The sequence below is a fragment of the Triplophysa dalaica genome, chromosome 23 (assembly GCF_015846415.1).
Source record: "Triplophysa dalaica isolate WHDGS20190420 chromosome 23, ASM1584641v1, whole genome shotgun sequence".
Taxonomy (NCBI): Eukaryota; Metazoa; Chordata; class Actinopteri; order Cypriniformes; family Nemacheilidae; genus Triplophysa; species Triplophysa dalaica.
In genome coordinates, this window is record NC_079564.1 from 19,539,411 (window position 1) to 19,565,062 (window position 25,652).

Consider the following 25,652-nt stretch of genomic DNA (forward strand, 5'->3'; position numbering starts at 1 on the left):
GGATAAGCGGTAGAAAATGGATGGATGGATGGATGGACACCACAGAGGAGTGACATCGCAGAGGAGTGACACCGCAAAGGAGTGACACCACAGAGGAGTGACATCACAGAGGAGTGACACCACAGAGGAGTGATATCACAGAGGAGTGACACCACAGAGGAGTGATATCACAGAGGAGTGACACCAAAGAGGAGTGACACCACAGAGGAGTGACACCACAGAGGAGTGACACCACAGAGGAGTGACACCACAGAGGAGTGACACCACAGAGGAGTGATATCACAGAGGAGTGACACCAAAGAGGAGTGATATTACAGAGGAGTGACACCACAGAGGAGTGATATTACAGAGGAGTGACACCACAGAGGAGTGACACCACAGAGGAGTGACATCACAGAGGAGTGACACCACAGAGGAGTGATATTACAGAGGAGTGACACCACAGAGGAGTGACTCCACAGAGGAGTGACATCACAGAGGAGTGACACCACAGAGGAGTGATATTACAGAGGAGTGACACCACAGAGGAGTGACATCACAGAGGAGTGACACCACAGAGGAGTGATATTACAGAGGAGTGACACCACAGAGGAGTGACTCCACAGAGGAGTGATATCACAGAGGAGTGACACCACAGAGGAGTGACACCACAGAGGAGTGACACCACAGAGGAGTGACACCACAGAGGAGTGACACCACAGAGGAGTGAGACCACAGAGGAGTGACACCACAGAGGAGTGATATCACAGAGGAGTGACACCACAGAGGAGTGACACCACAGAGGAGTGACACCACAGAGGAGTGACATCACAGAGGAGTGACACCACAGAGGAGTGACACCACAGAGGAGTGATATCACAGAGGAGTGACACCACAGAGGAGTGACACCACAGAGGAGTGACATCACAGAGGAGTGACACCACAGAGGAGTGACACCACAGAGGAGTGATATCACAGAGGAGTGACACCACAGAGGAGTGACACCACAGAGGAGTGACACCACAGAGGAGTGACACCACAGAGGAGTGACACCACAGAGGAGTGACACCACAGAGGAGTGATATCACAGAGGAGTGACACCACAGAGGAGTGACACCACAGAGGAGTGACACCACAGAGGAGTGACACCACAGAGGAGTGACACCACAGAGGAGTGATATCACAGAGGAGTGATATTACAGTGGATTGTAATCGGTATCATCTTGTCAAAGCGACTGAGAGTCTTCAAACTCATCTAATGACTTTCCACAGTGGCCCGTTCACATTTACAGCCAAACCATGCTGCAACCTTCTTCACAACACTTAACAGGGTGTCAGGTGGATGTTTGTGAGATGTGCGCAGGCTCTGCAGATGCTGAAGTCGCCGCTGATAAAAGCTGCCGCAGCTGCAGAAACCAGAATCATTTTCTCATGAAAGAGCTGTTGTTCTAAAGGTGACTTTCACTCGGGTTTTCACCTCGGGGAGAGATTTACTTTTTCATTTCCAGCGGGATCAACGCCTTTAATTTACCTGCTGGGAGAAACGCAGAGAAGAAAGAGAAAGAAACAGCTCTTCCATCAAAACACCATCACTGTAACTTTACCTCTATTATGACTCAAAAACTACTGAAATCTGCACACTTTCCAAAGCTGGTGAATAAAGCACAGATAGTGAAAACAAATGAAAGCTTCAAGAACATGTCAAGGATGTCAGGACCATATTTCATAACAAAATTAAAGAACAAATAATAATTAATTTGCTTAATTCTTCACTAATATTCTAACAGATATCATAACTGAGAATAAAAAAGCACTAATAAAACATCTATTTTTCAATTATTTTCTTTTTTGGTGTGAAATATGGCGTTCATGAGATAGATGGCCTGGATAAGAGACATTTGTGTTATTTGATTAAGCAGAAATCATGTGAAAGGTTTTCTGAGAGCTGCTCTCAGGGGTGGATGCAGGAGAACCGAGCGTGAAAATCAGACGTGTAAAGAGAAGAGAAGATGATTCACAGAAATCAGACAGAGAAACCCAGCTGGACGTCTGCAGGAGAGACCAGAATCTGCTTGAGTATGTGCCCTAAAACATATCTTTATCAGACACTCCTATTACGACAACACTAACATTTATCATAAAATATACTCTAAATGTATTTATTTGATCATCAGATCTGATTGTTTTATTCAATCTTTAGACAGAGGCTGAAGGACGGATGGATAAATTTTTCATTTTTGGTTGAAGTATGACTTTAAAAGAACAGCAGCAGAAAACAGATCTGTTGTGTTTAAATGTCACACATTAAATCTAATTAAAAATTGTTTTAGAATTATAAGAACTTGAAAATCTGAACCATAAACTCTATAAAAGAATATCAAAATATAGATTTACAGAACATATGTGATGGTGTCTCATGTGTCTATAATTCATGTCATTTATGTGACAGAGATCACTGCAGACACACAATAAATAATTCAACGTGTTCAATAAACAAAAGACATTTAGAAAATATTGAAAAACTGTCATATGAGACTGAGGGACGTATGATCTGGCCTTTATCACTTCTGTCTTATTATACAAAATCCTTCAAAACACAGTCTTTAGCAAAAATGATGAAGTGATTCTTGCGGAAACCAATAAAACAGAGAGATCACTGATGAGGTCTTTATAATATCTCAGTTATTTCTCCCTGACATCAATGAAATCCAAAGGAGAGCAAACAAAACGATTGCTTAAGTCTCATGTGTGTCTCAAATATTTCTCCTGAGAAATCTGTGTGTGCGCACGTGTGTGTGTAGGGTAAACCCTACGATACGGTATGGGGACAAAATGTTATGAAAATGTAAAAGAGCAGAAAGTGTTGTGTGGTCGTGAGGTTTAAGTGTAGGGAATATGATACACAGTATAAAAACCATTGCGTCTATTTATTGTCCCCACAAAACATGGAAACCCAACATGCGTGTGTGTGTGCTTGTTAAATTAATCTGCAGTAATGTTCTGTGATCAGAGGTCAACACAGGTCACTGCAGGTATGTCTGATATTCTGAGGTCGGAGTTCAACAGACGTTTGAACATCCCCCCCGCCCACACACACACCCTTCAGACACCTGCTGACATCTGTCTACACCACAGATGATCGACTGTCCCCCTGTGCTGAAATACCACAACATTACGACCAATTATCTGCTTTCTATACATGAAGATGACAAATTGACACATGTCCATACACCCTATGATCAATACCATTCATCAATAATCACTAGATCAAATATCATACTATGTGATTCTGTAAGATACCGTGAGGCAGAGCAATAGAGTGTATGTTAATGACCAAAAGGATGGCTTTAATGAAAGGCTAATTTATGTAAATGTATTTGTGGTTCCTCTCATCATCGCTTTGAGGGTCTCTCAGCCGATTGGTTTATGAATCATGTGATGGGCTAATGGGCGGTTAGAGCACAGGCTAATGGAAAAGAGATTAGCCTGGTGTGGGTACGTCACGTGGCGCCCCTGCGTGTGCTCTAATCACAACAGTCATTGAAAATAAGAGTCATTGCACCTGTTTAATTACTGAGATAATTGCGTGTGCTTTTCTCGTGGCCCGGGGGTCTGGCACCATGATGCTAATGTGGCCGCTGCTTTGACAAACCTTTAATAACCCTAATGTGTCTCTTTGCCATTAGAGGGGAAACACCGCCACCCCTCCAGGTGTGACTGGCTGGACCGCGAGTCAGGCGGTCTCGTGCTGCGCCCGAAGACAAATCGTGTAAACAACATTTATTTAGCTATAGCCTCCTCGTGAGTCTAATGTTGAGCATCAGCACACACAAATGGTGCTCAGCACACCAGCCCATAATATTCCAGCAGCAGAATATGAGAGAAGAGCTGCTCACCTGCACATTTGGTTCTGGCTCTGAGCGGTGGTCCAGGTGCTCCGGTTCCACCCTCATTGGGTCGAGTGAGCAGGACACTGATCTCATACTCTGTGTCGGGGTCCAGGTGACCGATCTTATGGTTGGCTTTGTCTACGGGCTGATTGTCGATCAGACTGCCGGACAGCGTGCGATACTCCACCTCTTTCTCTATGATGGGACCGTCACCGTTGATCGAGTTGGCGTTGAGCTGAATCCACAGGTAGGTGGCACCCACAGCGGTCAACTGAGGAGGAGCAATGGGCACCGGAGGCTCTGAGTGAATAAAGAAAGATTGATTAACATATTGTGTGTTATGTACTGTATCACACTTACTGTACTCTACATCAGTACCAGTCTTATGTGGCCACAATGTGAGTGACATTATATTGCTACTATGTTGTTACATGTATAGACAATTGCTGACTTTGTCACATGTTTTACATACAGAACATGTCTCATTGTCAGAACGGTGTTTTTTGTACAGATATGTTTATCGTATTTACTGTCCTGTAACTGTAAAAACTGCATTAATTGTCTTGAATTGCACACAAGCTTTTCACCTACTATTGCACTGTGCATGGTAAAGTGACAAAAAAAGTGATTTGATTCCGATTTGATTTGACTGCGTGTTATAAAACACCAAGTGATTGAAATCTACTGATGAGGGCGGGGACATTCCTATGAGTTAATGACTTCAACCAATTCATTTCCTGACCTTCACTGTTTTACATTTGAGCCCAATTGCATTACAGACCACCCCCACGGCCCTGCTCCATTTCACCCGTGACCCATTTCACAACCAACCAGAACCAAACGCATGCACGCACGCACGCACACACACACACACGTAAGAAACACTCATCAGTGCATGAAAATCTATTAAGCTGTGGAAGTCAGTTTATTGAGCTCATCTGGAGTCTGTGAAAGATGTTTCTTCATTACAGAGATTGGGTTTTAATGTTTCACATCTTGTCTCATAATGACTTAAATCTCAAACGTGTGTTTTCACAGTTTTCTCCTGTATAATAATGGTCTGTCAAATCTCTCATCTTCATTTCTTTGCAAGCAAACTGTTAGAAAAGAGTAAGTTTAAAGTCGTTTAAGAACAGATTCTGAGCACACAGGTACTGACACACTTCTAAAAACAAAAAGTTATAATTTAACTGCAAATAAATACAAAAACATCTCCTACAATCCTAAAACCACTCAGAGAAGATGTTGTTACTATGGAAACAGGAAATGCATCAATCCCCAAAACATGAACTTTGACAGTGTCAGTGTTTCAACACGGTCAAACTACTCACTGCACATATTTATATATTTATTGTGGCGGAGGGTACAGATCCAGGATCAGCGTCGCCTAGGAAACGGCCCGGCAGCTAATGCTGATCACCTAAACCTGAGGCCGATTAGCTTCCGGGCATATAAGACACATGCACGCGCCACTATGGGGCTGGTCTCCCAAGCACATAGCATTGTGTCTTTGTCTGTTGACAGAGTCAAGCAAGTGAAGCGAGGAGAACTTTATCTTTTTACTGTCTTGTGTCTCTTACCGTGCCACAAGTGGTGGAGAATGCGAGAAAATTGGTAAGAGACCGTCCCCCATAAAATTTTCCAAAGGATTGTTTCACTCTGATCTCAGAAATTACGGACACGCTCTCTCTCTCCTAGGCCGAACATGGAAGAAATCCTACGCCGCCTCACGGAGGTAACCGTCCGCCAGTGTTTCGACCAGCTGGTGGCCAGACAAGAGCGATCTGATCAGGCACTGGAACAGCTATAGACGACCACACCGCCGGGTTCACGGTCGGAACCCCGTCACAAAGCATCCCTGCTGTTGACAAAAATGACCGCCCAGGATGATGTCGAATCATACCTTCACACGTTTGAGGTAACCGCTACCAGAGAGGGATGGGGCAACGAGCTATGGGCGCGCACGCTAGCGCCCTTCCTAACGGGGGAAGTGCAGAGCGTCTACTATGCCCTACCGACCGCCCAAACTGACGACTACTGCGTGCTGAAGGCGGAGATACTTGCTCGCGAAGGACTGTTGTCCCCTTGTGCAGCGCGGCAGTTCCGCAAATGGACATATGACATATGCAAGTGGCCGAACGGGTAATGATTGACCGGCTCCTATGCACCCTACCGCGGCATCTATGAAGACCGGTGAGCATGCGGAACCCCCGGACGACCAAAGAGCTAGTCGAGGCCGTGGAATTAGCGGAAGCATCATCCGGCTGGGATATTGGAGAGAGAGAGAGAGAGAGAGCGGCGCCCCGGAGGGGAGGATACAACAGGCCATGGCCGGAGGGTACTTATCGACCAGTAAGGAGGCCAGCGGCCCCCGAACCTGTGGATGAGCCCATGCCAACCGAAACTCCGGTCCCCAACGTCCAAGCCTGGATGGCGGGTTGTGCCGTGCATCGTACCATTCCCCAGGGAGCACTTACGAGGACCATCCGCGTGGGAAGGAAGACTTACCCGGCTCTCCTCGACTCAGGCAGCGCCATTACCCTGGTCCAGCCGGTGGTGGTGAGGCCGCTACCTGAGAGCAAAGCTACCGTTCCCATTACCTGTATCCACAGAGAGACCCAGCACATGACAACCCGCCGGGTGGCCATTTCAGCAGAGTCGGGGACATGGCCAATCGAGGTGGGCATTGTCCAGGATCTTCCGGTCCCAGTGTTGTTGGGCCGTGACTGGCCGGATTCGAGCGGCTGATTGCCACTACGTTCCAGGTGAAGCAGGGTAACGGGGGCCGCCAAAGACGTCAAGCACCAAGAGCCAGGGACCATCAGCCGGCCTTCCTGGTCAGGGGCAGCGAAAGAGAGGGTGAGTGCCAACTGAACCCCCCCCTAATGTATATATAGATATTTTTCATCAGGTCACCGCAGGAGGAGCTTTTGGCCATGAACAACGGGAAGATGAACGGTTGGAGCCAAGTTCGAGCGTTGGAGGAACAGGACCGACTTCACGCGCCTCACCCTCTCACCCACTTCGTGGTCAAGAACGGCCTACTTTACTGCGTCGCGGAGCAACGGGGGTAGGTCAAACATCTTCTCGTTTTGGTGAGGACCAAGACAGAGACCGTTCTCGAGCTGGCTCATTCGCATCCAATGGCGGGGCACCTTAGAGCTCAAAACACTCTTCCAGGGATCGGTTCCATTGGCCTGGGATTGATGCAGAAGTGAGGCGTTTCTGTCAAAGCTGCCCTTCCTGTCAGCGGACATCACCTCAGCATCCGCCCCCCAGCCCATTGATTCGATGCCCATCATCGAGGTACCCTTCGGCCGGATCGGCATGGATCTGGTAGGGCCGTTGCCCAAGTCTGCTCAGGGCCATGAACACATCTTGGTTATCGTGGACTACGCCACCCGATACCCAGAAACCATCCCCCTCCACAAGGCCACCGCGAAGAATATCGCGAAGGAACTGTTTATGATGTTCAGTTGGGTGGGTATCCCCAGCGCCATCTTGACAGACCAGGGTACTCCCTTCATGTTACGGCTGTTGAATGACCTCTGCCAGCTATTCAAGATTAAACAGCTCCGCACCTCAGTGTACCATCCCCAGACGGTCGGACTGGTGGAGCGGTTTAATCAGACCCTCAAGCGAATGTTAAGGCGAGTGATAGCCGAAGATGGGCGCGACTGGGACCTCTTATTACCATACGTGTTGTTCGGGATTAGGGAGGTTCCCCAAGCATCCACCGGATTCACTCCCTTCGAGTTGTTGTTCGGTCGGCAGCCCAGAGGCCTGTTGGATATCACCAGAGAAGCATGGGAGCAGCAGCCAGTGCCGCATCGGATGGTGATAGAACACGTAACGGAGATGCGAGAACGGATTGACCGGGTGATACCCTTGGTGAAGCAACACTTGGTCGAGGCCCAGCGCGCCCAGCAGAAGGTGTACGACCGGCCCTGCCCAACGCTACTTCTAAGTTCCTGGGATCCTGGCAGGGTCCTTACTCTGTCATTGAAAAAGTGGGACCGGTAACGTATCGAATTCTTCAGCTGTGACTTCGGAAGGATGAGAAAATGTATCACAGAAAACCGAGCTAGAGGCCCTGGTCCATCAGTATCAGGATGTGTTCACGGAGCACCCGGGACGGACCAACATGATCCAGCACGAGATCCGAACGGGGCCCGGAGTGATGGTTCCCCAGCAAGACGGCACCCTCCGGTTTTGTAACGATTATCGGAAGCTCAATGAGGACTCATCATTTGAAGGATACCCCATGCCGCGGGTGGATGAGTTGCTCGAGTGCCTTGGTAGGGCTCGATATATCTCCACTCTTGACCTCACTAAGGGGTACTGGCAAGTCCTGTTGTCGGCTGTGGCCAAAGAGAAGACGATCTTCAGCATCCCCAGTGGACACTGGCAGTATAGGGACCTACCGTTTGGCCTACATGGAGCCCCCGCGACATTCCAGAGAATGGTGAACATAGTACTGGGTCCCCACCAAAGTTATGCAGCGGCCTACATTGACGAAGTGGTGATACATTCCGAAGGCTGGGAGGAACATCTAGACCGACTCCGTACGGTGTTCGACGAGTTGCGTCGGGCTGGACTCACAGCCAACCCAAAGAAGTGTCACCTGGGTCTAACAGAGGCGAAGTACCTGGGATATCAGATCGGTCGGGGACTCATCAGACCCCAAAGAGAAGAAGGTGGAAGCTGTGTGGTCAGCGGTCCGGCCGATCGAAAGACCCAGGTGCGTGCGTTTCTAGGGTTGGCAGGCTACTATCGCTGTTTCATCCCTCATTTCTCATCGATAGATAGCCCCCTAACAGTCCTGAAGAAGAAAGGACTTCCAGAGGTCCTGAAATGGACGGCCGAGGTGGAGACAGCATTCCGGACCTTTAAGCGAGCCCTCATTTCGTCACCGGTTCTGTACTTCAAGTGCCCTTTCGTCCTCCAGACGGACGCCTCTGACACCGGTCTGGGGGCAGTCCTATCCCAGGTCCAGGAAGGAGAGGAACATCCCGTCACATACATAAGCCGCAAGCTGACGCCGGCCGAGACCAGGTACGCGGCAGTAGAGAAGGAGGCCCTGGCCTTGAAGCGGGCAGTCCTGGAGCTGCGCTACTACCTGCTGTGCCGAAGCTTTACCCTAGTATCAGACATCTGTTTGTAAACTTGGAACACAAAAAAAGGAGATATTTTGGGAAATGTCTCAGTGGTTTTGTTCATTCAATGCAGTTCAGTCTTGTTTAATAATCAACATTCTTCATAATATCTTCTTTTCTGTTTTTTAAAAGAAAGAAACTCATACAGGTTTGACATGAGGATGAAGAAATGATGAACAGTCTCATTTGTGGTCTCTTTAAAACTTGAATAGTTCAATACGGAAAAATCCTCTAGACTCTTGACATGATGCAAGCTGGATGTGAGAGTTTCAGGACGGCGGTGTGTGAATATGATGTGTGTTGTGAGGATGGATTGAGAGCTGAGCTGAAGGAGCAGGTTTGTGGTGTACAGGAAGCACACAACAGTGTATTGATTTGAAGTGTGGAGAATGCCAATTACAGCTGTGGTAATGAAGCATCCATCATCCTGACAGCTCTGTGCAGGTGTGACCAAACACACGCGCCACTACACCCATGCCAACAACAACATCTCTCTCTCTCTTCTCAAAGTCTCTTGAGTCATGAGGTTAAAATGATACTGCTGAAAAGTCATAAAAATCAGCTTGTGGTGTTTTAAACAGCAGATTCAATTCTGATCAGTCTCTCTATTGCTCATTCTGGTCTGAACCCTCAGCGTCACCTGTCTCTTTCTCCGCTCTACAATATCATATCTGACAAGTTAAAGAACTCCCGCGTGCTTTCTTACACACCGCACACGACACACCGCACACGCTCCCTGAGGTGTAATATCTTCATTTCACTCCAGCGGACACACTACACAACAGGCACCATTTGAAGGATCTCAGCACATGGTCTTAAGCACAGGGCGCAGGTGCTCTCAGGGTGTGTCCCAATCCACTTTTGCTAGTTTAACGACAGGAAACGAGAACAGAGCAGAGAACAGAGCAGAGAACAGAGCAGAAAACAGTATGGACTTTCTGTTCTTCAAAAACACCTATACGTAATATTGTGTCTGTTGGTGCATGTTTTGAAGTGGTCACAGAAGATCAGCAATCATGGCGTGTCATGCAAGTTTGTGCAAATAACTTCTGATTGGTCGATTTCAGATAGATCAACATATCGGCTCATGCAACAGCAAACATGTCATGGTTTCAATCCGATAGATCCCCAGCTTTTTCGACATGATTAAATATGATCGGGAGGTCGGGAAGTGATCTTAAGGCACTCTGCTCGTATCTTGTTTGAGGAAACACGAGCCGTGACCATACCAACATCAACCATTTCCTCGCGGTTGAAAAAAATAAAGACCATATTGCAAGAGCAAAGACTGGACGCTTCTCCAGAGAGGAAACACATCTGCTCCTGTGTGAGGATAAAGCGCGCCAGCGGACCATCTAAAGGACAAGACACATTTGTTTCTTTTTTAGGCTACACAATAATAATCTTTTACATTGTAATTGTAATAAATGATGTTTATATTATGGCATGTTTGTGTGCAGCTGCGCCTCTTTCTGTATAATAATAAGTTAAGTGAAAGCTTATTGTGGACCGGACCAGAGGCGCATTTTCTACTAACACACTCTTTAAACAAGAAAACAATATTGCGCCATTGACTTTAAAGCAGGTTTGAGTTGGTCTATGGCGCAGAATATTTTTAGTTCGTCAAAATAGCAATGCGCCAACAATGCGCATGTAAACACCTCTTTTTTAGACCAGCACGCCCACAGGCACACAAATGAGTTCAAATGCATTTGCTATTAAAACAAAGATGTGCAGGACGGGAGAATAAAAACATGCAGCTGGCAGACACTGTGTTTTGAGCCGAGTGTATGATGGGGCCCAACAATGACTTCACAAAAGAGCAGGAACACTTCTGACGGCCTGTCAGTGACCAACACACACACACCATATCTGAAATGGGTTTAAAGATGTATTACAATTAAAAAAGTTACACACAGCTTTTTTCAGAAGACTGAAACTTCTTTCCACTTACTGAAACTTTACAAAACTGAATATTTGCACACGTGAGAGAGAGAGAGAGAGAGAGAGACAGAGAGAGAGAGAGAGTGAGAGATAGAGAGGGATAGAGAGGGATAGAGAGAGAGAGAGAGAGAGAGAGACAGAGACAGAGACAGAGAGAGAGAGAGAGAGAGAGAGAGAGAGAGAGAGAGAGAGAGAGAGAGAGAGAGAGAGAGAGAGAGAGAGAGAGAGAGAGAGAGAGAGAGAGAGAGAGAGAGAGAGAGAGAGAGAGAGAGAGAGAGAGAGAGAGAGAGAGAGAGAGAGAGAGAGAGAGAGAGAGAGAGAGAGAGAGAGAGAGAGAGAGAGAGAGAGAGAGAGAGAGAGAGAGAGAGAGAGAGAGAGATGACTGCAGGTTAACAAGACTGACCTGCTCTCGTGAGACAACAATGAGACTCATAAATCATTTAGTGCATCTTTCCTTTCTCTTGCCCCCCCTCACACACACACAAACACACACACACACACACGTTACAACTCCTGGGAGACACATACACACATGTGCATACACTTAACAGTTCTTTAGACACAAACACATTTCAAGCATGTGTGTGTTTGTAAATAATAGTGAGTTTCACACTTAAACAACAGAAGAGTGTGTGTGTCAGAAAGAGAGAAATAGAGAAGCGATTCAGGGGTAAGTTGTGTCATTCTTGACATTCAGAGGAGGACGTTTGCCAGCGGCTGCATCACGTGACAAACAGCCAAAGGTCCATTTCTAGTGTATTCAGGTTATTGTCACATCACATTACATTCAGTTCCCTCCGTTCACTCAAGAAACCATCAGAAAATCCTCCAAACTTCAAACACTTTCAATCACAAACCACGTGAAGACATCAGATCATAGAAACACGTGTGCCATCCGGGAGTGTGTGTGTGTGAGGTTTTGGGATGTGGCTACACAAGTTTCTTATTTTAACTGGCCACTGGGTGTGTGTGTGTGTGTGTGTGTGTGTGCACCTGTCACACACACCAAGTGGTCAGTTAAAATAAGAAACTTCTGCACACAGTCAGAGGTTCAGTAACAGCGCTGAGACTCTGTGACCTCATCGAGTGTGATCTGAGGTCAAATGTGTGTTCACTGTGAAGTGTAAAAAAAACACGTGTGCACATATTCAGTTTTGTAAAGTTTCAGTAAGTGGAAAGAAGTTTCAGTCTTCTGAAAAAAGCTGTGTGTAACTTTTTTAATTGTAATACATCTTTAAACCCATTTCAGATATGGTGTGTGTGTGTTGGTCACTGACAGGCCGTCAGAAGTGTTCCTGCTCTTTTGTGAAGTCATTGTTGGGCCCCATCATACACTCGGCTCAAAACACAGTGTCTGCCAGCTGCATGTTTTTATTCTCCCGTCCTGCACATCTTTGTTTTAATAGCAAATGCATTTGAACTCATTTGTGTGCCTGTGGGCGTGCTGGTCTAAAAAAGAGGTGTTTACATGCGCATTGTTGGCGCATTGCTATTTTGACGAACTAAAAATATTCTGCGCCATAGACCAACTCAAACCTGCTTTAAAGTCAATGGCGCAATATTGTTTTCTTGTTTAAAGAGTGTGTTAGTAGAAAATGCGCCTCTGGTCCGGTCCACAATAAGCTTTCACTTAACTTATTATTATACAGAAAGAGGCGCAGCTGCACACAAACATGCCATAATATAAACATCATTTATTACAATTACAATGTAAAAGATTATTATTGTGTAGCCTAAAAAAGAAACAAATGTGTCTTGTCCTTTAGATGGTCCGCTGGCGCGCTTTATCCTCACACAGGAGCAGATGTGTTTCCTCTCTGGAGAAGCGTCCAGTCTTTGCTCTTGCAAAATGCTCTTTATTTTTTTCAACCGCGAGGAAATGGTTGATGTTGGTATGGTCACGGCTCGTGTTTCCTCAAACAAGATACGAGCAGAGTACCTTAAGATCACTTCCCGACCTCCCGATCATATTTAATCATGTCGAAAAAGCTGGGGATCTATCGGATTGAAACCATGACATGTTTGCTGTTGCATGAGCCGATATGTTGATCTATCTGAAATCGACCAATCAGAAGTTATTTGCACAAACTTGTTTAACTAGAGGGTTAAACCACTGAACTGGTAAATCAAAGGTTGCTGGTTCGATCCCAGCAGCCACCACCAGTGTGTCCTTGAGCAAGACACTTTACTCCATGTTGCTCCAGGGGGATTGTCCCTGTAATAAGTGCACTGTAAGTCGCTTTGGATAAAAGCGTCTGCCAAATGATTAAATGTAAAATGTAAATGTATGTATACTGTGATGGGCTATATGAGACTAGTCTCTTTTTTTACTGCACTTATGCTTTTTGTTGTCCTTACGTTGTCCCATTTGCTTCCATTGTTTCCCTCATCTGGTTAAAAGCGTCTGCTAAATGACTAAATGTAAATGTAAATGTAAATTCACAGCTCAACACTCTTCTTTACAACCACACGGCAAGACACACACTCGCACACACACACATACCTTTACTATAGACACACACAGACAGACACATACACATCAAGACACATATACACACACACATGCGCACACATCAAGACACACACACTATAGACACATATCAAGAAACACACACAAAATTCTGTAGAGTGTGATAGTTGTATAAATTTGTAGAGTAGACTTACGTTTGACCACCAGCGTGCCGTAACTGGACACACCCAGTCCATGATCAGAGCGCACGATACAGCGGTACCGACCCGAGTCACCCTTGGTAGTGTTGACTATATCAAACGTGCCTGTATAACGTCTGGAGTTCACAGGTTTAGTGTCTTTCATTTGAGCTTCACGTCCTCCGATACCCTGACAAAAACACAACACACACAGGACTAAATACACAATCTGTACTGCTTCTACAAAGTGTTGTTTAGACATGTTTACATCACATTCCACATGTGTGTTTATCTGAGCTGAGCTGATGAAAAAACACATCAGCGTGAACATGAACCCGTCCTGCACTGAATATCTGACAGTCAGAAAGAAAACACATCACAAACAAACAAGAATATAGTCAAACTCAACAACACAAACATACTTCCAAATCATATTTGAACATTCCAGGCACCTGTCCAAACATAAAACAACAATGCTTCTATAGCTAGTGTGTGTGTGTTCATGCGTGCTTGTTTATTTAGGCTGAGCTCAGATTTGATGTTTCTGTCTGTTTGTAGAGCAGAAATGTGGATCATATCAGCCAGAGAAATGTTTGTTCTTCTCTGAACACACACACACAGAACTGTGTTATTCAGACAACAACCTAGAATTGTGAATGACAGCCTACAGCACAATGTTCACATGAAATACTGTTGTCTTCAGATTTCAGGTGAAGTCTTGTGGTGTTGTCCAGCAGAGACACACACAGGATGAGATGTGTTACCTGTAACCAGAGTTTGTAGTTGATATGATCTGGTGGTTGTCCATTAATGGTGCACTGAAACACAGCCGTCTGTCGGGCGTTCACCTCCACGCCCTTAATGTGCAGGAAATGAGGCGTGTTCACTGAAAAACAAACACAAACATAAGCGTAACCTTAGGGAAATCCTTGTTAAGTGGATTATTTTATTGTTGTGTTTATTTTCAAACAGCATGTGAAGGTGTAGAAACACAATGTGTCTTTATGATGAAACTGAACGATCACCATCATCATATACCAGAGTATTGATCCAGCAGGTACCTCAGAACACCATTAATACATCTTTCCTCTCAAGAGATTCTAGCTTTAGCTCTTGCTATGAAATGAGTGAAAGTTCAGCTGAAGTCTCCATTAAACTGCAGAGATTCAATCATAAAATAAATCCACACGTCAGCTGCCATTCAGCATTCTCTCATCAGGATATTACAGCTGCCGCTCAGGTCAGAACATTTTCCTCTTAACTTAAGCTCAAGTTCAAGGAGAACGCTTTCCAGAAGCAGCACTTAAGACAGAAGTGTAACGAAAAGGTCATGTGGACCACACACACGCACACACGCACGCACGCACGCACACACACTCCTGAAAAAACTAACTGCTTCTAAATGTGCTCTAGAAACCTTGAAATAAATTCATTCAACCGGAACAATTCCTGAAAACATTTTTTTGTTCGGCGATTAGTTAACATGATCTCATGTAGACCTGGGGCCGGTGGCATAAACTGCTTAGACTAGTCTAGATTAGTCATTAGTTTTTTACTTCAAGACTGGTCATAACTTCTCTAACCTGAAGAAGTAAGACTGATTAGTCCTAACTAATTGCAAGTCAGTGAGACTAGTTGATAAGACACATTCATAACTTAAGGGATATGTTCGTGCAACTGGGGCCAGCTGACATCATTTCAGTGATTCCATTTAAATCGAAGATTCTGAAGAACCATTTTCTGAATATTTTACAGTACACGACCCTCAAACAGACACACATCTTTGTACATTTGGCAGAAATGACACATGATTGAGTGTTTTAGTAAATGTGTGTTAAGGATTGTGTGTGTCCAGCGTTTAGTTGTCAGGGTTGTGATACTGTGATCAGATTGGGTGTTTGTGTTCATTTCTGCCGTTGAATGTGCACTGTTAGACCTACATTATGAGTATGCACAGTCCTTACAATACAGTGTGTATTTATTTGGTTGGCCACCCCCCCCCCCCTACATTATGAGGACATGTTGATGTCCTTTTAATTCAAAACATAAAATAAACTTATAAAAATGTTTTATTGAAAATGTAAAAGTGTAGAAACTTGTGTATGATTCTTAGGGTTAGGGGATAGAATACAGTATTTGCACAATAAAATGCATTACGTCTGTGGAATGTCCCTGTAAACCACCAATACCAACATGTGTGTGTGTGTGTGTGTGTGTGTGTGTGTGTGTGTTTGTCTTGTGTGTGTTTAGTGTGTGTCTCATGTGTTTGTTTAATGAAACTTACTGCACTGATGACCCTGACGTGAGATTCCTTTGATGGCCAACAAACCACGATCTCCTGATGTCACCACTTCAAACACCAGCTGAAGACACGAGAGAGAGAGAGAGAGACAGAGAGAGAGAGAGAATGTTAAGTACAAATAATTTAACCATTTCAGTGAACAGATTAGAGTTTAATCTTCACCAATAGTGTTTAATGATCTGGAGCTGATGGGACACACACTTTTTCACATTATAAAGGTGCTTTAACATGAGAAACAATGTCTTGAGACTGAGGTGCGTGTGGAGCATCACATGAGCACTGGAGATGTTGACTGCTGCTCTCTGTGACTTTCATGAGACAGATCTTGTGTCTCTGGACGTTTGAAGGGTGAAATATCATCAGAGAAATGAGACCACGTTAGGATCACCAGACGTCAAACTGAACAGTGTGGATGAAACAAGTAAACGTGTACGTGATGTGTAGATGTTCTCATGTATTCTTCTCTCTGATGTTAATGTTAATTGTTCTGTGTGACTGGTGTTTATCTCACACACTCTTTTGTTTCAACGTGTTGAATCAAAACGCTTCACTGCTAAATGTTTGAATCCATCTCCATCTGTTTGTCAATTAAATCTATTTCAGACAGGAACATGAACTTTCTTCATACGGCGGTAACAAAGCAGAGGTCATTCTGATGAATCACGTCAAGTCTTTTTCCAGCCCACCGCCTTCATCACAGATCATCTGAACGTCTCCTCTCACCTGTGATTGTGTTGAAAATATCCCTAATAAAGATCCTAACAGCCATGAGATTCTCATCTTCAAACAGCACGCTATTATCAATTTAAAAAGAAGTGACCTGTATAAACTCAAAGCAATTAACAACGGCCGTGTTCCCTCATTGTGAAGTAGGAGAAGAGCTCAACAGGAGACGAGAGAGAAACAAACCCTGTCATTACAGAATAAGATTTGTGTGAAGCAGGTGCTTTCATGGTGACAAGCTCTGAAGATCCAGAGCTATTACACAAACCTACAATTACACCGGCATCACTCATTACATCTAAAGTCTCACATTGTTCATCTCTGCATGTATTTAGAAGTCACAATCGTATTTTATGGTGTACGCTGAAGTCTCAGCAGATGGTGGGATTCTCTCAGAGGACCTCTAGACGCTTTTGTCTTTCTGTCGGACACTCTCTCACAGGAGAGACGCACACTTGAGGAGTGTGTCTGAGCATCGAGGACTTCTGTTAGTATCAAGAGAGTTCAATTAAAAGACCTGATGTTCATCTGAAGTTTCAGAGATGTGGAGAAATGACATGCTAAAAAACTTCAAGAGATGAGTGAAAAGATGTCAAAGCATGCACACAAGAGTCTGTAACATGAATCACTAAAGTCTTTCAAAACAAAATAAAAAGATATATGTTTAATCATTTCAATGAATATATATACACAACTATTCAAAAGTTTACTTCACTAAAATGTTTCTTATCATATTACAATCCTTTCAATCTGTTGGCTTAAATGTTTGAAATTAGAAAATTTATTTTAATAAAAGACAATATTTTTGAAATGGATGATTGAATAATAAAAAAAAATCAGCTTATAAGAACTCAGAATAGAGCTGATGAATAAAAACTGAATCTAAGAATATGACAAAGAAAGGTTATTCTACGTAAAATAGTTATATTTATTTTGGCATATTAAGTGAATGTGTTGCATTTGTGTCATTGCATAGTTTTAAAGAGTTTACTATTATTCTTATTTCTAAATAAATAAGTGACTTTTGAACAGCTGTGAATATTTATGAGGAATTTCATGAGAAACATTTTAGATGTTGATCCCACATGAAGCGAGAACCTCTGAAAAATAAATAAAGACAGTGGGACATAGCACCACTGCCTCTCTCTCTCTCTCTCTCTCTCTCTTCCACACACTCTCTCTCAGACGGCTTTATGTTCACTCCACATGTCTGCTTTACTACAGAAACGGCCACCCGTCACCACACTCAAGAAACAGAACAAATCCAAATCATTTGTGAAGACGATGGGTGGCCATTTTATCAGAAAATAATTGAACTTTCCCTTTAATTAGGATGGAGACCCGCTAAGATCAGGAGGAAGCTGATGCCGACCGGCAGCGTCGAGTCGTCTAACATGAGTCACTTTATTGCTTTGTGTCGTGGGTGAAAGGAAAAAGAAATAATTAGTAAGACGGTGTATAATAGAACCTTCCAACAACACTGCTGGAACCTCAGATACACCTGCTGTCAAACACACGCACAAGCACAGAAATCTCTTCAAGCCGATGTTTCACTTAGATTGTTAGAAAATACCAATGTTACAAAACTCTTGATGAAAGACACTTGGTTGATGATGTTCTCACCTGATAGAAATTTGGCCAGAAAGTGCTGATGGCCAGTTCAACCTTCTGCCATTTCTGTAGAGCCGGTCCGGATGTGTTCCACACGGGCAGACCCAGCGGACTGTTGTTCTCTTTCACATAGATGAGGAGCTGTCCCGGACTGGAACCCTCTCGACTCGCTCCGTAATACTGAAATATGACACAGTGAGTGTCGTTCTCTTTAAACTGTGGGACGTAGAGTTGAGACTTCTGTCCAGAAAACCTCCCGGATGTGTTCACCATCATGAACGCTGAGTCTGAGGAGACAACAAACATGAGGTCAATAACTAGGACTGTGCAATTCATCAAAAATGTACCTAATCGTCAATATTGCCCTTCAACAATTACAAAATAAAAAAAAATCGAGGTAAAATCGTAAAAACATTTCTTGTGTTATAAATCCACACGCTCCCTTTCCTTTACAGCGGTTCAGCTGTGCTATTTCCTAACGCTTTTTTTTCCAGTTGAATTCAGTTTAAAAGACGATTTTTTCCCTACGTTGTTTCAGTGAGTCAGTGAGCCAAATTGTGTTCATTTAATTGTGTTAAATGATCGTGATTATGATTTTTGTAATAATCGCGGAGCCATAATCAATAACAGAGTAAAACACTAAAACATTGTTGTGTCCAGTTTATATAAAGTAAGAATTTAAATGATGACATCCACAAACAGCTCATTGGAACCAAACAAAATCACACAATCTCAATATCTTTACACACACACACACAGGTGTTGAAGTGAACATCTTTTGTCTCATGTTCAAAGAGTGACACTGGTGTACTCAGGAAGTGACATCAGCAGCTGTTTGTTCAGCAGGGTTCACTGTATAGACTGCAGTGCTGACGGATCGCGCATCACTTCCTCTAAGACATGCAGAAAATAATTGTGAATGGTTTGGGTTCAGTAACATCAGCAGAGAGTCCTGGGCCGGCTCTCAAACAGCTCGATGTGTGAAGTGTTTACTGGACTAACACAGCTGTGGAAAAACAGACGTGTCAGACCAGACGAGTGCTTTTAAAAAGGTTGATGAGTAACTTCTGTACATCATTTACAGCAGCGCTCTCGTCCCGTTGTGTTGACTTTCCATCTGTGTGTTTGTATTGCTATGAAAGATAGCTGATAGAAACATCATTTCACTTCCATTAGAAAACACAACACACATCTAGAGCTGAAACCTGAACACATTTATCTATCTAGCTGAATGATATCATACTGTAAGAGAGAGTGATTTGTGACATGAAGCATGTGACATGTGAATGAGTGCTGAAGAGCGAACGGATCAATAACATCACATTTATAAACCTGTGATGGTCAAATCAAAAGCTGAGGAGCTGGATGCAAAAGTCCTTGACTCTGGGTTAAAAGCCATTAACACACACTTCAACCTCTCAAAGCTGTGATCACCAGCTCATGCCGTCTGAAACTCTAATATCCTAACTACAGAAATCAAGTCTCTTGGCATTAGAAATATCCCCACGGGTCAGACGCAAACCAAAATCACCTTAACACACCTTAGACCATCTCAAAAATACATTCATGGTTAGTTAAAGAAGGTCAGAGATGTGTACACTCTCATTATGTCTTAAAAAAAAGAGAGACTTTGAATGGAGATTAAGATCGTATTGTCACCTATAAGAGCTCATCTGTGTTTGTAAACCCACAGCCTCACATTGTCAATTCACATGTGTCTGGACGGGCTGTGACATGAACATAAACACACGTTACATCCAACAGAACAGCATCTGTGATCATGTTGGGTCTTGTCTCCGTCATCCCTGTGTGTCTGGCTGAGATTGCAGGTGTCGCCTGTTTCAGCCTGAGGAGAGATATCTCATCACTCATAATCACAGCAATATTATTGTCTGAAGATGTGAAGAGACTCACGGCCTGAAGGCTCGTGCCAGAGAAACTGAGATGATTGTTGTGTTGCACAACAACAACATTCTGCCCAAACATTAAAAATCATTCATTCTGTCATGTTGCTGTGAATCTGTGCGGTGTGACATCACATCCACTCAACTGATAATCAAACACATATATACCCATGATCCTTTGAGACTTACTGATTTCTAACATGCTTTCAGAAATTTGTTATGCATCAACATGTCAATCAGTTGTGTCCAAGCATCTTTTGTTCATCCTTATTATGTGTTTAGTGGTCTATCACATGTTTGATGTCAGGTTAAAACAACACAAAGCCGCCTGTCACTCACTGCTCTGTTCTCACACAACACCTTCATCTTCAAGCTTGCTTTGATATTTCTTCTATTTTGTCATATCCAGCGGCGAGAGATGAGAAACAAAATAAACCATATTGACTTTCAAGTTATTAAGAATCAACATCGCATCAGATCTGTGAAAAAACCCCACTGAGAGTGAGCACAACCACCACTGTTACCTCTACACCATTCCGTCACTCATCAACTGACATCTCCTGATCAGATGTTGCTCTTTCATAACTCAAGTTCTCAGTTGTGTCTCAGATGCTTCTTCTAAAATTGCTCAAGAAATAATCAAATGAGAGTGTCATTGTGTAAACACCAGAAGAGATGTAAATAAATGTTGATCGTATAGGTGAAATCATCTGGATTTCAGTAAATGTGTTGAGAAATGTTTGAGTTAATATTGAGATCTTCAATAATATTGACTTTTGACTTTTGATTGCAGACGAGACGAATCTGAGCTCAGTTTGACACATTGTTGACATCTCATCACAAACTCTATACTGTCAAAAATGATTCCGTGTCGTATTATATTCCATGAAATTAATTGAGTAAACCTACAGTTGAAATACAGTTGAGTTCTTGTTATTTTAACCAAAATTTAAGTTTGATTAAGAGTTCCCAGCATGCTTTGCATATGACAGTATTAGGAGAGTCATTTTTGTGGAAAAAGTGATATTTTTATGTGCTTTACAGTAAAATGAAAGACTTGAAAGTGTTTAATGTTGAGTTATCTATAAAGGAGCCGGTCTTTGGGGGTTTTTGAGGCTTTGGTTGTGTTTTTTGGGTGTTTAACAATGGATGTTTATGTTGCTTATTTAAAAACACTTTATATTTCAATTATTTCAAATCTATTGTCCACCACTGTCTCTCTTCTCACAAAACGACTGGATTTCTTCTGGTCTGTATTAAGTCCCTCCTTCAGAAACGCTCTGATTGGTAAAGCGGACCTGGTCTGTCTTGATTGGTTCCCCGCATAGAGTGTGTGTGAAGATGCCCCACCCATACCATATCAGCGAGCTTCCGCTCCTCAAGCTGTTGTGATTGGTCGATCCCTCGAGTGTATTCATAAACATTAACATCGGCTGTGAAAGCTGTTCTGTGTGATACACTGATATTGTGTGTGTGTGCGCATACCTCTTAAACACTTCTATGAAATGTCCTTTGAAGTCCTGCCTGCAGTCTCTTAGTCAATCTGCTTGTTCTATTATCCAACTCGGGTCTAGGGATGGGCATTTAGAGCAAAAATAGTATTCGAAGATCGATGAGAACTATTCTAAAATTATTCGAAATTTGCACCCCTCCCCCTCTTCCACTTCTCTAAGGAAGACCTCGCCCATTTTTTGTCATATTCCTTTGGGCGGAGGTTATTAAAAGCACTTGGAATAGTGACATCATGTACTTGGGAAGAAGAGGGCTGTTGTCCGATTCCAGCAGTTCTCTGTAGTCCTTGAAAAGCGAATTCTGTTAAAGACAATATCTCGCTTGGCTCTGAACTTTGAGCTTTATCATTTTGCAGGTATTATTTATGCTCTAACAGCAACTTACACACTAACTAAAGGTAGAGAAATGGGAACGCATGGAATGTGCTATTTAAGATTAAGAAGAGATTCTGTTTGTATTTTTGAGTTACCATCGTTCAGAAGAGCAGTGCTTGTGCTCAGGTCATGGCAGAGCTCATGTAGTGTGTTTTCACTTTAATGCTGCTAATGTCAGTACTGACACATCTCTCAGATTATTAACACATCGTATAATGTGTGTTGTAAATAATAATAAATGTTAAACTGAAGTTAGAATAAGAAAAAGAATAAGAAGTTAAGTCCAATGCTCAAATTAGTATTTCTTCATGATTTTTATAAGTTTATCTTGTGACATGTGCCTAAATAATTTAGGTAATTTTACTAGATTTATTCATGGAATATTGCATTAAATAATAATATTTTTAAGTAAATATCTGTGTCATTTTTACAGAGACATGTGACTCTGATCTGAAACACATGAGAGTTCTCCATTTGTTCTCTGTTTAATGTCACTTGCATGTGGAAGAGACATAAGCGATGTGTGATTTGTTAGTGTTGTGAGAGTCAGTAAGTTTGTGAGGTTTTTTCTCAGAAGACAGACGGAGGGATGGAGGGATGGATTGTATGACATCAGTGATGTTACAGGACATTGATCTGCAGCAGTTATGGTCAGGAATACATGGTTATGTTTTGTCTAGTGTACAAGGTTACAAAGTGAAATTGAATTAGAACATCAGATCTGGTGATGTTAACACACCTGCTGGTGTTCATTATGTCAGTTAATGTAGTCTGATAGAGATATCAGATGTCAGCGTCGAAAAGAATCAGGTCTTGAGATGTGCAGGAGAGCTTTTAGAATATCTCGTCTCCTGTAGAAATGCACTGTAAGGTGATTACGCTTGCGTTTGTGAATAATGGAGCCGGCACAAACCTGCAGTCATTAAACAGATTTCATCTTCATCTGCCTGTCCAACACTGATCTCTCAACACACTTCACAACCGTTTGCTCAGGTGGATCTTTTCTTTGAATTCATATGGTCATGGATGGGGGCCTTCACTGTCACTTTTTAACAATCACATATTTTCATCTTATCATACAAATTAGCCAATTCATAAAACAGCCTGTTCATGAATTCTCTCAAACAACAGCGCTCAAAAACAACTGATCAAACACCGCTGGATGTCTCCGTCACATAATGCTTTAATGATAGAAAGTTCAACCTCTCACGTCTTTCCTTCTACTATTCACTTTTTGTTTGCATGTTTCTATCAGATGAAGAGCATCACAGATAAACACAGAGGAGCAGACTCAGTGAACTTTGACCCCGCTGACATCATTATCATTAGATAAGTGTCTCCTCCTCCATCATTGCGACGCTTAACACCACCACAAAATGCATCTGTGGCCACGGCTGTCATTTACAAACTATTCTGAAAGCATATTATAATGGGATTGTTTTAGTGTCATCTATAATTCACTCGGCAGGGAAACGTGCGGCTGTTTTCTCTCCTCAACAATGAGCCGTTCAGGAGCAATTAAGAGAAAAAGGCTTTTAAAAGCGCCGGTGCATTTCCATAAAGGGCAAAGCTTTGAAATGACACAAAACACATGCTAAATGCTTTTCACTCTTCACTGTGAGCACAAAATAAATAAATAGATGAAAATCTATTCCTAACACAGTCTCTCTGCTGGTTTTTATTTCGTCAGGTGCAGAACGTACATTAAGATGAGATACATCAGCAAAAACCTAATGTTCTTGGTTTCTTTAAATACAGGATAGAAAATCACTTATAATAAACATTTTTTTATTTTATCTTATTTCAATTCAAATTAACTTTAAACAATGATGTCATTTTCAGTGCAAGTATAAAAAACATTATATGAATAAAAACTTATTGATTATAAATTATTAACATTAGTAATAATTAGAGTTAGATTGAATAGAGTAAAACAAATCTGTCAGGTCTCATTCACCAGCGCATTCATCCTTTAAAAAGATACATGATATCAAAAGTGAATCATCATCTGTGTTCATGATCGTGTTGTCGGTCTCACATCACCGTATGTGATGATGGGTGATGATGAGACCGAAGTCTCTCACAGCTCATACAGTCCCATCATTACCAATGGAGCTAAACACACAAGAAATGATGCCGAGTACCTGAAATGACATTACGGTCACTTTATTTTGTTGATTGGGTTCATGTTTATAACATGTATTGTGAGATTGACCCATGACAAAGAATCAATGAGCAACACATTCAGGAGAAAGAATCCTGTGTTTTATTCACAAATCTCCTGTTTCATTACTGCAGTCATCATTTCAGCCTGTATACGACCCGTCCATCCCATAAAGCTCCCAGAAAATGTTCACACACACACACAATCAATCGCTTTTGGCGAAAGTGCACACACACACACACCAGAGTAATCTGGTCCAGTTCCCCCGGCGATCTCATGATGAGCGTGTTTGTTTGGAATAAGACGTCCGTTTCTTTTCCAATTTTTGCGTGTGTTGGGTTTACCGGTGGGTGAGCGGGCGTGATTCCAGCCTGTTTATTGATTACCCTTCACATGTAAAGCAGTTTGTAAATTGAAGGTGGCCCCCTTGGAAATGAGAGCGGAGCAGATGAATGATGAATTGTGGGTATGAATGTCTCAGGTGGGTTCACGAGGTCTGTGTGTCTGCTAATAGAGTTCATGTGTGTTTCCATGTGAATAAAGATCACGCGTGACCTCTTAACACAGAAACGCTGGGCTTTATATCCAATGACATTTATAAACCGTAGCTTCAATAGATCAAATACTGATTCAGAGGCCAATAAAACAATGATTATTCAGAGGCGGGTCACGGCTCGGCTCTCATAACGTTACAGTAAATACAAATAATAAAATAAAGTCAACCGTATTATCATATATACTTTAAATAGCTAAATAAACATTGTAAAAAATACAGCGCAGATGACATTAAATATCACGCAGTGATTTCTGTGTGTTTCTGGCTGTTTCTAGAAACCACTCAAACTAAAGAATCAATATGACTATAATGCTTGTGAAGAATAGTCTTCAGTATTGAGTCCTGTAGCCTGATCTCTTCAAAAATAAAAACAGAAGCAGGTTCAAATGCAAGAATCATTAGACCGATGATGTTTCATGAACTTTAACTGTCCAGGAAGCATTCCAACAGCCAATCAGCATTCAGTGTTGAGTGTGTGTGTGGACAGCTGCAGTGTGAGCTCTCTTTATAAAGCTGCTGCTGTGTGATGCTTCTGTCATTTGGCTGTGATCCACACATTACAGAACACCTGTGGCACCACACACTCCACTCTCACCAGCAGGGGCGCTCTCACTCTCTAACAGCCTCCACACTTCACAGAACCAGTCACCTCTGACATCACACACACACAAAGATTTTGACTCCAGATAAGAAGCATTTGTGTAATGAACGTACACAAAGCAGAATGATTACTCACTACACAACTGCACAGTAACACAATAAGAGAGCTTTAAAAACACTCATTAGTGGTGATTACATCTCATTCTTCTGAAATCCTGTGAATTCACTGATGTCTCTCCACTGTACTGTGATAAAACACACACACACACACACACACAATCATATTCA

At 42.8% G+C, this 25,652-nt stretch overlaps 1 protein-coding gene across 16 annotated transcripts in view; it reads right to left on the bottom strand.

Annotated features, from left to right (window-relative positions):
• ptprma (protein tyrosine phosphatase receptor type Ma) overlaps positions 1-25,652 on the bottom strand; it is a 176,272-nt gene that overhangs the window by 101,586 nt on the left and 49,034 nt on the right. For all 16 annotated transcript variants that reach the window (XM_056738552.1, XM_056738554.1, XM_056738558.1 and 13 more), the window contains exons 3-7: positions 18,267-18,541; positions 15,903-15,981; positions 14,383-14,504; positions 13,634-13,808; positions 3,876-4,169 (exon numbers count right to left, since the gene is read on the bottom strand). In XM_056738552.1, coding sequence (XP_056594530.1) covers positions 3,876-4,169; positions 13,634-13,808; positions 14,383-14,504; positions 15,903-15,981; positions 18,267-18,541 — 945 coding nt within the window. The remainder of the gene's footprint in view (positions 1-3,875; positions 4,170-13,633; positions 13,809-14,382; positions 14,505-15,902; positions 15,982-18,266; positions 18,542-25,652) is intronic.